The sequence below is a fragment of the Barbus barbus genome, assembly GCF_936440315.1.
Source record: "Barbus barbus genome assembly, chromosome: 18".
NCBI lineage: Eukaryota > Metazoa > Chordata > Actinopteri > Cypriniformes > Cyprinidae > Barbus > Barbus barbus.
In genome coordinates, this window is record NC_136746.1 from 2496549 (window position 1) to 2510169 (window position 13621).

At 36.7% G+C, this 13621-nt stretch overlaps 1 protein-coding gene across 1 annotated transcript in view; it reads left to right on the forward strand.

Annotated features, from left to right (window-relative positions):
• The window catches only part of LOC306883940 (neuroendocrine convertase 2-like), a 67800-nt gene that overhangs the window by 35382 nt on the left and 18797 nt on the right, over positions 1-13621 (forward strand). The window contains exons 7-9 of the mRNA XM_079439479.1: positions 3009-3097; positions 5071-5246; positions 10462-10677. Of these exons, the coding sequence (XP_079295605.1) occupies positions 3009-3097; positions 5071-5246; positions 10462-10677 (481 nt within the window). The remainder of the gene's footprint in view (positions 1-3008; positions 3098-5070; positions 5247-10461; positions 10678-13621) is intronic.

A 13621-nucleotide genomic window follows, 5' to 3' on the forward strand; every position in this document is an offset into this window, starting at 1 on the left:
ACTTGGACTACACACATCCAATCACAGGTTAAGAAAGCCAGGCAAAGACTGCACCATCTGCGACAGCTGAGGAAATTCAGGGTCTCACCAGCAATCCTGAAAACTTTCTATTCAGGGACCATAGAAAGTGTATTGACTCAGTGCATCTCAGTGTGGTATGGAAACAGCTCCAATCAGGACTGCAAAGCACTACAGAGAGTTGTGCGCTTAGCTGAGCGCATCTCAGGGTCTGCTCTCCCCTCTATGCAGGACATCTACCTCAAACGCTGCAAAAGTAGAGCTGTTAAAATCTTCAAGGACCCAAATCACCCTGCTAACCGACTATTCACTTTGCTTCCATCTGGTAAGCGCTTCCGTAGCCTGATGGCAAAAACTGAGAGACTTAGGAGGAGCTTCTTCCCCCAGGCCATCAGGCTCCTAAACTCTAACTCTGTGTCATAACATCACTTGACTCCATGTAAATATCACCATATCAATAAGCTATTCATAATTTTTCTCCATGTAAATATCATATATCAATAAGCTATTCATAATTTTTCTCTACCTCATATTGCTGCTATTCAAACACCCTGTACAACATTTTGCACATTATTTTTGCACATTCCTCTCATTACTATTTAAGTCAACAACATACTGTCCTGCACATTTATATTTATATTTTTTATCTTATCGTATTTTATTTTATTTTATTTTTATTCTTTTATTTTATTTTATGTTTTGTACTTCTCCTTCTTAATATTTGTATTCTTTATAATTGCACTGTCCTTGGAGCGGACCTGACTTACATTTCACTGCTGGTTATACCCTGTATAATTGTGTATGTGACAAATAAAAACTCTTGAATCTTGAATCTTGCTTTGATGAGGAACAGAATGAACCTGCGGTTATTTGCTGAAAGTCTTGCCTTCTGTTGTAGTTTTCAGTTCTCATACATAGATTCCCAGATAGTAAGAGAGCAGGTGAAAACCATAGAATCAATGTTAAAAATAGTTGATTTGTCAAGGTTAATGGCATTGAATTAATATCACTTTTGCACCCGCAATTAATGTTGAGAAAATGTTCAACAAGTGTAAAAACAGTCCCTTACCATTTCCGTTCTTTTCGTGAACACACACCCGGAGCAGTGGGCATTTATGCTGCGGCGCCCGGGGAGCAGTTGGGGGTTCAGTGCCTTGCTCAAGGGCACCTCAGTCGTGGTATTGAGGGTGGAGAGAGCGCTGGACATTCACTCCCCCCACCTACAATCCCTGCCGGCCCGAGACTCGAACCCACAACCTTTGGATTACGAGTCCGACTCTCTAACCATTAGGCCACGACTTCCCACAACTAAATTCATCAAACTGAACTAATTCAGTTTGGTCATCAAACTAATTCAGAAAAACAGATCAACTGCAATGCATGCTGGGAGTCATGAATGAGGTTTATACTATATACCCAGCATGCATTTCAACATAACATTTTCTTTTGTTGATTGTCACCATTGCCGAGTTCCATACACTGAATCATTATTACATATTCAGATCTTTAGCAACCCAGACCTATATATCCAGCATGAATGGATCTCTAACTGCTGCAATAGCAAAAAAATCTCTTGATGTTTTAAGAACAATTACAAAAGAATAAAATAAAGCATATTTGTTACCTTCTGAAACTTAAAAGGGTTCAATTTGAGCAGATGATTTTTCCATCGCTGTCATAGTTAGAGCATGCTTCCAGATTCAGCATTGGTTCATATTCACGATCTCAACCATATTCTCAAAACTATCGTTTTCAGTGACTTCATGTTCACTATTTTGATCACTGGCAGCTTATTCACCACATCCAGCATCAAATGGCAGCGTCACTTATATTTCATTGCGTACAGTAATTGCTCTGCAGTAAAACCATTCAAACCAGTTACATTTTTGCTGATGATATTCGTTTGTTTTATGCCTGCAGTAATTATGAGTGAAACATCACATCATCATTGTGTATCAAACAGTGCCACCTCGAAGAATAAAGATGCATTGCACATATTGAGTCATCAGATATGTAAATATAGTTGTGCAGAAAAAAAAATACTCACACATTTACATACCTCGGGTCTTTAATTAATCAGAAAACAGGCATTATTTTATATTTTACTATTTTGTTCTTGTTATATTGTTTATAATGAATAGATTGAGGAATACTAAGAAAGCTGATGTCTAACTTTAAAAATTGAAGGAGGAAGAGGGCAGAGAATGATGTACCGGGCCGCTAAAGACCCGAGGTATGCATTTAAAGGTTAAATAACCGTGATTACAGTCACCACCACCTGAGCCCAGTGGATCTTAGTTTGCATTGCCTCAACAAATGTATTTTAACACATTTGTTAAATTCGTAAGCCTAGCCTATTTGTTATAAAGTTGATTTAAAAATCCTCATAACACATTTTAAGAAGTTAAAAGTTAAGAAAAAATGGAATTAGTCTGTAGTCTATAGATAGGCCTATAGGCTAATCTATAGGCTAATCTATCGGCTAATTCTATTTTTTCTTAACTTTTATTAGACGGCAGATCGAAATAAAAGTATTCTTGATAATCTTTAAAATGAGAGAAATGACTGAAATAATTTAGCATATGCTTTCTTCGACTACAGAAAAAAAAAACCTGAAACCATTTAATTTGCAGTGTTAACTTATGAATTAAAAGAAAGACAAGAAATAAATTCTTGTAATCAATTTGTAATCAAATTCTGGCATCAGTTGCAAATATTAAACATGTTTAAAAAATTATTTGTGAAAATGGCTGGCAATGACTGATTCTTGAATTCGAGGACTATAATCTTTAGACATCACAAACTATGTGACTGCAAACAGCAACTGATCCGTCCTCAAGACCAAACTCAATCCAATCGGACTGACAGCTGTGTAGTGTATTCTCGGCTTTCGGGATGTTTCTATTTAGCTTGTTCTATATTTCTATTTACATCAATTGTGAAATGTGAAATAATGGTGAAATATGTGATGTGTTACTGGTGTTTTTCAGTCATGGCACCAGGTGTGCTGGAGAGGTGTCTGCGGTTTCAAACAACAACATCTGTGGGGTGGGCGTGGCCTACAACTCCAAGGTTGCAGGTATGTCTCTGGTAGGCTTTGACAGTGATGACCTCATAATAACATTAACATCTCAAATGAGATGTCAAGCGAATCGTCTTGAAAGTGGAGCAGAGTAGGCATGCTGTCAGGGAAGGAACCAGAAAAGAGCTGTCAAGCCAGACAATAGACACTTGCCATAGTATACCAGCTGAGAAGTTTTCAGTGGATGCAACTGAAATACTGCTGCTTTTATGTGAAGATGAATTTAGAAGTAATCCAGTGTCCTTTTTATTTAATTTCCCCCCAAAAATAATCTGTTTCCTCCATTTTTAGATTTCAGAAAAATCACACTGAGTGTTCACATATACGTATTATTTACTCATGTATATTACTGATATTAAGTTATTGGATTGTGAGGTTTGCTGGTGTCATCACATCACAACAACTGCTTCTGAGCAAAAGCGTCTTCTCGAACAACCCTAATAATACCAAGAACATACATTTGGTTGCAGATGGTGCAGAGAAATGTACAAATTCAGCATGCAATTCAATGCGTGATTATTTGTACGGCGCTTTTTAAATGCAACTTTACAGAAAATGCATGTTTCAAATGTTAGAAACAATATTCACATTCACGTGTATGGATGCTATCAAAACAGTGTTGTAATTAAAATACTTGCATGCTTTATCAGGTTTGTTCTGTGCAGTCAGTAATGATGAGTGACTTGTCTCCGTTTGAGACATTGCTTTGTTTCTTAGCCTAATGGAATATCAGCTCAATTGATAATTTCACAACATCCAGCAGCCAGCACCAACAGCAGCATCAATAAAAACATCATTTACTCTCTGCGGCACATTGATTATTTTTTTCTTTTCAAAAGACCACAAAAGAAAAGGCGAGTAACTAATAGCCAGTGAATGTCTTTTGTCCCTCACAAAGGGACACACGCATGAATCTAGCTTCAGCTCTTCAGCTCACAGAAGGTTTTCCTCCAGGAAGAGGTCAGTATGAGGACTCTCAGTCAGTCTTAAAGCCACTGATGTTCCTGGAGTGCCTTCATACATGGATTTAAGCTTTAACATCTGCTGTATACTGATACATGTATATAGAAACCACTGTATACAGATTCGAAGTATATTTAGTACAGTCCTTTGTTCAGGAGTACAATTATATTCGCAGTTTAAAAACTATTGAATTATATTAGAGTTCTGTTAGGACCACTATCGTCAATATCACTTACGATTAGCATACATTGTAGGTTGGGGGAATGGTTCTGTTCTGGGCAGAATACACTTAAAATTATACTTTTATAAACTTTATAATGGGCCCTTTTATTTCCAAGAAATATTGCAATAGTACACATACACTTATACTACTAGTGAACTGATATTAGTATGGCTACTCCTACTATAGTACGCTTAGTGTATTTTAGTGTATATACGTTTCTAGTGTATAAGTGCATATCATTTTGCATGCAGCTTTGAACTTTTTTTTAAATAAAAGTATACTTAAAATACTTAATTATACTTTTCTTAAGTATATCTCAATCAAAAGATTAAGTATAGGCCAAGTGTGCTTAGACTTTTTTGTATACTTGCTAGAATTAAGGCAAGTATACTTTGAAGAGTATATTTTTATAAATTAAAAGTAAGCCAGTTGAGTCCCATGTATTGACATATACATACAAGTATCCTCAATGATATTAGTACACTTACTAAATAAAGTTTACGTGGAATACTTGAACTTTACTTAAGTTTGTGTAATATAATGAACTTGCAGTATACACTTTTGTAAGTGTAGACCACATAAGGTAATTTTCAGCAGGTTTGGTAAACGAGAGAGACATCAAAGTAAAGGTTAAATCTCATTTGTGCTTGATGAAGATCCTAAGCCATTATCTTCAGTGAATCTCAAGCCCTCTCACGCCTGTACTCATCACCGCAGAGCATCAATAGAGTAACATCAAGGGTTTTCCTGTTGTTCACATGTTCTCAATCCTGCCATTTCGCAGGCATTCGTATGCTGGACCAGCCCTTCATGACGGACATCATCGAGGCCTCGTCCATCAGCCACATGCCACAGGTCATTGACATCTACAGCGCCAGCTGGGGTCCCACCGACGATGGCAAGACGGTGGACGGCCCGCGTGAGCTCACCCTGCAGGCCATGGCCAACGGAGTCAACAAGGTACCTCACGCTTAAAAACCACAGAGCTTTCTCACAGGATAAGCGTAGCTAAATTAATTCCCTTGTGAATCACCTGAGAGGAAAAAAAAGAGAGGAAATACAGAGTTACAGAATTGTAACATCTGGTCCCGTCAGAAAAACCCCCAGAGTTCAGAGTCTTCCTGGTCTCTCTGCCACTTTAGATCAACTTTAACACCAGACACCTGGACAAATAATGCTGTACTGAATGAGTGTATTTAGAGATTCAAATTCAAAATAAAACCAGTTTTAATCATATAACTAGAATTTGCATTTCTCAAAATAAATCCCTCTATATATTCCCAATATCCCACAGGCAAATCACAGTTTAGTATGCAGATAATATGATGATGTTATCATTATTGGCTATCTTTTGAATGGCAAATATCAGTGTCGATGAGAATTTCTCACATTTTTGATCTTTGTAAATATAAAGCAAATGCTGCAAATTGATTCATTTCAAATGCTACGTTGATTATTGTCCTACTCCACATTTCCAAACCATCTTCATAGTATTAATTCTACAACATTAGATGTGACATAAAACCATAATGTACATAATAAAAACAAAAGAAAAATAATCATAGTTACTGATCGCCACTGATATATAGGGAACATACCATTAGCTAATTAACAGATTTTTACAATAGTGTTTTACAGTCTTATACTAATACAATTTCTATCATTTTTTATCCAGACCACAAGCATTCAAAGGCATCGATGTGTTGCATCCATGTAGCCTCATTACAAAATAGCTTTGACTTCTCAAGACTCTCCAGGAGTTCTCCCACATATGTCAACCTTGCAAAGTCTCCTCGCGTCACACTAACATGTCATTTAGATGCACATTCCCTGTGCTTGACTGCTGCCTTCACAAATTGCCTCGGCTAATGGGTATAAATGGCGCCGAGCGCTCCTCTGCTGAGCAGGATTTATGAGGGCGCTCCACTTGTCAAGCCGAGGCATCGCACAAAGTAATCGCTGTGTGTTTTGAGCAGCCCTTTGCAATTGAAATCAGATTGGACAAGAATAGCAGTGATGGGTGAAGACCGTCTGTCCCTCAGGCTTCCTCACTGCAGTTGGAGAGGACTGAGGTTGAGCCTGGGAGTAATACTGTGCACTGTTTAATCATTAGATGGCAAACACTTCTCGTATGCTTCATTTATTTATTTGTAGGATGCCACACAGAGTGCTAATGAAACGCCAGATACAGTTGAGCATTGCGGTTTGGCTGCTGGTGACAGCATGTTTGGCATAATGTCAGTTACCACAGAAAATCATCCCGACTTGTCAGTCAAAATTTGTGGTCACTGTACAGCAATGGAAACACATGGGGCATCGCAGAAGACATATAAAGATATATACAATCTTTCGACCCCAGTGTCATGTCCTTGCGTATGATTATGCGCAAAATACACACAACGATAAAAGAAAGAGGAGAAAACTCTAGAATTGATTTCATTGGAACTAACTGTAGGGCAGTCTTCACATTTCTGCTTCAAACCCTGTGGAAGAAATCTGGGATCCGTCCCAATGATTTTCTGGTGATAAGCACAATAGACTAAACAAAGCAAGAACGTTCCTTTAACCAGCTGACTTTTGATTGACGAGTTTCTAGACCAGCAAAGATATCAAATAATAAAATATATAACCAGCAATACACCATTTGTGTCTATTTTATTTAATTCCAACAAGAAAAGAGATATAGGTAATGCAAGTGTGTGAGACTCCAACAATACAGGAGTTACAGAGCAACTTATACACAGGACAAACAAGGGAAATAATGACAAAACACCTGGGCTTATTAAATGATTCACCATGACATCTAATAAGTGTCGGGAAACTAAACAAAAGAAGACAGGAACTAATGAATACAAAGTCCATGAAAACAGAAACTAAGATAAAAAAAGCTGAAAGTCTGTGAGAGTAAGTAGACATAACGCACGTCCAATTATTGAACCCTTATGCTGTGCTGAAAATCCTTTAGCTAATGCTGAAATTTACCTTTTGAAAATTGCTTGTAAATGTCTCTTTATGCTATATTATCACTCAGCCTTTTATCCACCTGTTTTCGTTTGTATTACTATGAGAAACTAATTGATCTGAGCACCTCAGAGTTGCAGTGAAAAAGTAAGTAATATTTGTGGATAATTATGGCACAAATTCACTCAAAAACATGGTGCATAAGCTCAGATCAATACAGCGTATGATCAATCAGCTCCAACAAAGAAATAGAAAACTGTGCTAATTGAAGGAAGACAAGTAGTTAAAAAATATGTGGTATTTGGTAATAATTGCATATTGAGAGATTTTCCAGCAATTAACAAGCTAAGTGTAAAGTTGGGGGAAAGAAATCTTTAAAAGTTCAAAAATTATTCAATTTTTGGGGGAATTTGTTAACCATGTGTGAGCGAAGTCAGTAGGTTTGATTCCAATGTGATGACATTAACTAGCATTTTCAGGGAGGAAAAAAAATAAATGAGGGTTAAATATGTCAGAAGGTAAGCTCCCACAGCGTAATCTGGATCTTCTCAAATGTTCTTCCTCATCTCAGGAAGTTTTCTCCCTTGCCACGGTCACCTTTGTCTTGCTCCATGGGGGATTGTAAGGCACTTTATTGTAAAGCTGCTTTGAAAGACTGAAAAGCAACCATAAAAACTTTTCAGACTTTTCACCAACCTCAAATCATGCAGCTGTGTGCTTTTTCTTGTGTTGAAGGAGGACCCTGAATCATTCTTGAGAGCAGAATATCTCAGGGACTTTGGGCACTATTAGAAATCATGTATACTGTAGCAAACTACTCATAATTATAATCCATGCTGAAGTCAATGTCATGACACTGCATTGTGTGAATAGCTGCACAGATGCTTCTGTTCCTGCTCTTTGACCAGTTGTTCATTCAGTCGTCTGGAAGATATTTTCTCCCTCCCACACTAAACAAAGCTTGTTACAAAACCAGCAGTGCTTAAAGCACAACAGTTTGTTTTAGCTAATTGTTCCAGAGTTCAGCTGATGGGTGTCCATTCATTAACAGCAAGAGAGAAAGAGAAACAGAGAGATAAATGACACCAGTTGAAGTTGTTTGTGTGTCTGTAATATTGGATCTTTTCTTTTACAGGAACCAGAATATTAATTTAATCAGTCAAACGAAATGTAAAAAGGGTTGGATCATGGGCTAGGCCAATGGGACCAGTACCCTGAGAGGTCTCACACCCAGAAACAAGGCAGTACAAATGAAAAATTAATATTGATAGACAAAAACACTCAAATAGGTGCCTCTAAATGTGGGTACAATGTACAATAAAATAAGTCATGTGAAATCTGAAAACACGCTTCTACCTTCATTTTTACAAAACTCAAAAAAACATACATATCCATACAATTCACTGAAGTTTCCAGCAGAAATGGAAAGTAAAATACTCTTTAACACAACTTTTATTCCTTTACACACAAATTATGATTACAGGAACAGATGATTGATTATTGACCTTTGCGCTGTGTTGAAAACCCTATGCACCTTTGGTGTTCCTGGGCAAAAATGACCAGCCTACAAAAAAATAGCTCATAAATTTTTCGTTATGCCTCACTTGAAAGTTGATAGACGTTGCTAAAAAATATTGACTCTAACATCTGGTGATAAAATAGCATAACAAGAAACTTATAAGCCATCTTTTTATGTGTAACAAGGTGAAAAAAAAAACATTCCCAAAAAAAGCACAACATTTGTCCAAAAAAGGGGGGAGGGGGATTGTTATATCCTGTTTAAGAAAAGTTTTTGCTTAATCCGATAGCATTAACATTTTCGGGAAAAATAAATTCCTCTCCGGGTCAAAATGAGGGTTAAAAACTTGCGATCTCAAAATACTTACTGTAGTGCATAATTTCTTAACTAATTTTGATGTTTGCATCATATAATCAGCTCCATATATATGGCTTTTCCTATGAAGTAAACTTGCTCGGTAGCTCACCTGGTAGAGCACTGCACTTGCATTGTGGATTCCCATAAATCACAAGTCACGACTCTCGATAACCGAGATTAAAGACTAGTCAAAGCAAGATAAAATGGTGTGGTTGCTTCAGCAAATGTGTTTTTTATCTCATGTTTGCTTTTGTTAACACTATCACTTAGGTTTAGTGTAGCTGGTACAAATACAATAAAGCTTTAACTTCTTAGCGGATCCGAACTGCTGCGATATGTACAATGATCAATGTAATAAAACTTTGCCAGATTAACATTTATGTGTTTCTGATAAACTCTATACACTTTTAGCACCACTCACTGGACATCCAAACGTGTTGCAAAACGCAGAAGAAACAACTTCATATAATTTTGCAGAAATGACGCTACAGGCACGTTTTTCCAGTGAGTCAGGGTTGAAGAAATGAGATGTGTTTTTGGTCTCTAGCACTTCCCCGGCTCTAATAATGCCTTCTGAACACCTTAGAATAGCTTCGAGGTTGATGAAGTCCAAATTGCAATGTGTTAAACACGTGGTGTGTAATTGTGACTTTATGATATTACACCGTTGAGATTTTATTTCTCATATTAGCAAACAAGTTTTATTAGCCCCACGACAAGTCACATTTGCCAAACATAAGATTGGGGTTATTAGATGCTGAATGAGTCATTTTGATATAAAATCTAAATTATGAGAAGTCATAAAATTTCTGTAGTGATTGTAGAATGTGAAGACACCATCTTATTTTCTTATTTGTTTACTCAAAGAAGCTGATGCCCAGGGGTCTGAAAGCACCGTAACCGCTCCTCAATGTGTTAGCATGGTAAATCACCACGTACTGTTCAAATAACAATAATCAAGCACCCTTTTAAGATCACAATTGCACTGTACAAATTTCCTCCTGTCAGGTGCCTGCCACTATAAAACACAAAGCCCAAAGAAAAGAGAGTCCTTGCATTCAGCTAAAAGCATCAAAATTATATGTTCAGACGAGAACCTTAAACACAATGCCTGTGCCTGAATCATTGACACTCAGAGAAGAGTTGTAGTCTTTAAAAGGTCTCGAAACGCCTCTCTGATGTCTTGTTGAATTACTATGTGAGTGTAATTTGTATGATAAATGGAGTAAATCTGGAGGGCTCTTGAAAAGAAATATCAAAGAGTTTGGACTGCTCCTTATTGAGCTGTTGCAGGCGTGAGTGCTGCTCGTAATCGTGCCGTTCTTGCGTGTCCGACAGGGCCGAGGTGGGAAAGGCAGCATCTATGTGTGGGCCTCCGGAGACGGTGGTAGCTATGACGACTGCAACTGCGACGGATACGCCTCCAGCATGTGGACCATCTCTATTAACTCAGCCATCAATGACGGACGCACTGCGCTCTACGATGAAAGCTGCTCCTCCACCCTCGCCTCCACCTTCAGCAACGGCCGTAAACGAAACCCTGAAGCAGGCGTGGTGAGTGAGTGTGTGTGTGTGTATCGGTGTTTCCTACAGATTTTGTTTGTTTGAAGTGGGGGGCACTGACTCAGTCCTTAAAAAAATTACTTGCAACACACAAACAAAGCCATTTTCCACCCCAAATTATGTTTTAATAATTACTATTTTTAAAAGCACAATGTTGTATATATCATTTTTATTATAGCATCTATTACAACATTATTACCATGGCACCATTTATTACTATTACTGTTATTACTACTTTTATATATTGTTTATGTACACTGTTTTTATATGTTTGTATATATATTTTTATCATGTTTGTGATGATATATGGTATATGTATTGATAGAGATAGATTTATTCTTATTATTATTTTACTATAATTTCAGGCATATTATTATGAAATCTATTTTATTAAGTTGACTTGAGAAAATCTTGAGAAAAAAAAAAATCTATCTTTGTAAAACTATTTTAAACTTCAAACTATTTCAGACTGAAAACATCAAACTTAAAACTTTTTTAAACCTCTTTTTAAACTTTCTGGTCTGGCTTTCTCAAGCGAACTTAACCCCCTGGGGTCGACAAACGCGTATACGCATTTTGTGTCAGATTTTCCTGATAAGGCAGAAATGATCTTTAATTACTCTATTTTTGATCGTACAGATAAGAGCAATACACCATTCAAATCTGTAAGGGGTCTACTTTTATTTGTATACACTCATAATAACAACTAAACTTTGTGCTTTTGAAGAATAAAGAAAACAAACAGGGTGCGCTCTTTGCCTTCTCCGTCTCCGCGAACTGCTTTTAGAAACGCGTCACTAAAATAAACTATAACTCTGCGAATTCTGAACACACAGACATGGGAGTTATATCTATATATCTAGACAAACTTTTTTATTTAGTTTAATTATAATGCTCTTTATACAACATTATTACAACATCACCATTTATTCGTTTATTCTTATTATTTTATTAGACACTATTATTTTAATATTATTTCTTATATCCACTTTTATATTATATATCATCTTCTTATATTTTACTCTTCTTATTTTTTATCACAAAAAGAAATGATAAGGATGTTGTGAAAGGTACGGAAGTTCTAAGCGGTCATGCATTATTATAATTTTTCTGTCTTGTTTTCTCGTGATCACGACTTAACGAGTTGTTTTGTCGTTATCACGACTTAATTTTCTCGTGATCTCGACATAACGAAAGTTGTTTTGTCGTTATCACGACTTAATTTTCTCGTGATCTCGACATAACGAAAGTTGTTTTGTCGTTATCACGACTTAATTTTCTCGTGATCTCGACATAACGAAAGTTGTTTTGTCGTTATCACGACTTAATTTTCTCGTGATCTCGACATAACGAAATTTGTTTTGTCGTTATCTGGACATAACGAAAGTTGTTGATCTCAACCTAAAAAACGTTTTCTCACGACGTAATTGTAGCTATCGTGAGAAAATCAGGGTCGCTATATTGTCTTCGACGATAAAGTTGCAGACCCCACAGCCTCCTTCTCAAGTGTCGAACACTTAGCCTATGTGTAAGTCGTCAATCACTGACAGACACAGAGCTAAAATGTCCGAGTATGAATATGCATGACAAGTATTCTATCATGGATCAGTGTAGTCGGTCACACACACAACACCTTCAATATTTGGGCTGGTACTTATACCATATTTTTATTATTTCAGTTTGAGTGAGTCCCTGATCAAAGAAAAAGCGAATACGATCATCCATGATGCTGCGATGCTGCTGCTTCTATAGCATTTTCTCATGCCGAATACACAGAGAAAATTAAGTCGTGATAACGACAAAACAACTTTCGTTATGTCGAGATCACGAGAAAATTAAGTCGTGATCACGAGAAAACAAGACAGAAAAATTATAATAATGCATGGCCGCTTAAAGGCAATCATCTGTGGGATATATCTTTCTGAGGTGAAATCAGGTTCAGGACGGTTCCAGTTGTGTACTATTGAGTCTGGAAATTTTTACAGCAATATTCAATTTGGAACGCCAAAGTCATAGGTGTTTTAAAACATGCTTTTGAAACACAATCCCTTTTTCCGCAGCGTGATAATACAGAGTATGACAGTGATAAAATGACGGGGAGTTAATCGTTTCATCCATTTTGTGTCTGAACAATAACTCTCAGATGGAGTCGGGGGGATGCATTCAACTAGGAACTTAATCAGAGCGTATCTCCAGACTCAAAGAAAGCGTCTGAGATGAAGACTGTGGTTAGTCTGTCAGAGAAAGGCAGGAATCACCTCGTGTCAGTCCGGATTCTCTCAGGGCGATCAGGGCTGCTTCGGTCTGGTGTTGTGAGCCACCAGTTTATCGCTTTTCTCTGATTGAGCACTGAACAGTAGAAATTAAACTAAAAGAAATTGCAAATGATTCCTTTTTTTTTTTTCTTTTTAATTAAAAAGGGGAAGATTATCAGTGAATAATAAACTTATATTTTGATCAGTTCGTCACATGGTGTCTATTTTGGACTTGAAAGAATTTAAATATTTTTCATAGTATCTATAATACAAAATACAGCAGACAGGTTTGGAACAACATGAAAGTGAATAAATTATGAAAGCATTTTCATTTTTGGATGAACGATTTTTTTAAAGAGAGAAAATAGGATAATATGTCTTGCTGTTAATGTTTAGTGTTAGTGTTTTTTAATTTTTCATACTTTTTGTAATCATTTGTTGATTACATTATGAGGCAAATTAATTGATACACTGCATCTGGATTTCTTATTTATAGCTGTTTTTTTATTGTTAACATGATACTTGCAACAGCTTTTGGAAAAACATACACAAGATTTATTAACCGATATTTTTCACAGTGATATTCATTCAAATATATTCACACAAATTAGGCCTACGTCAAATAAAACAAAGCACTAAATAATTCATTTTTTGGCTTTCATCTCATTGCTTTCAGTGAG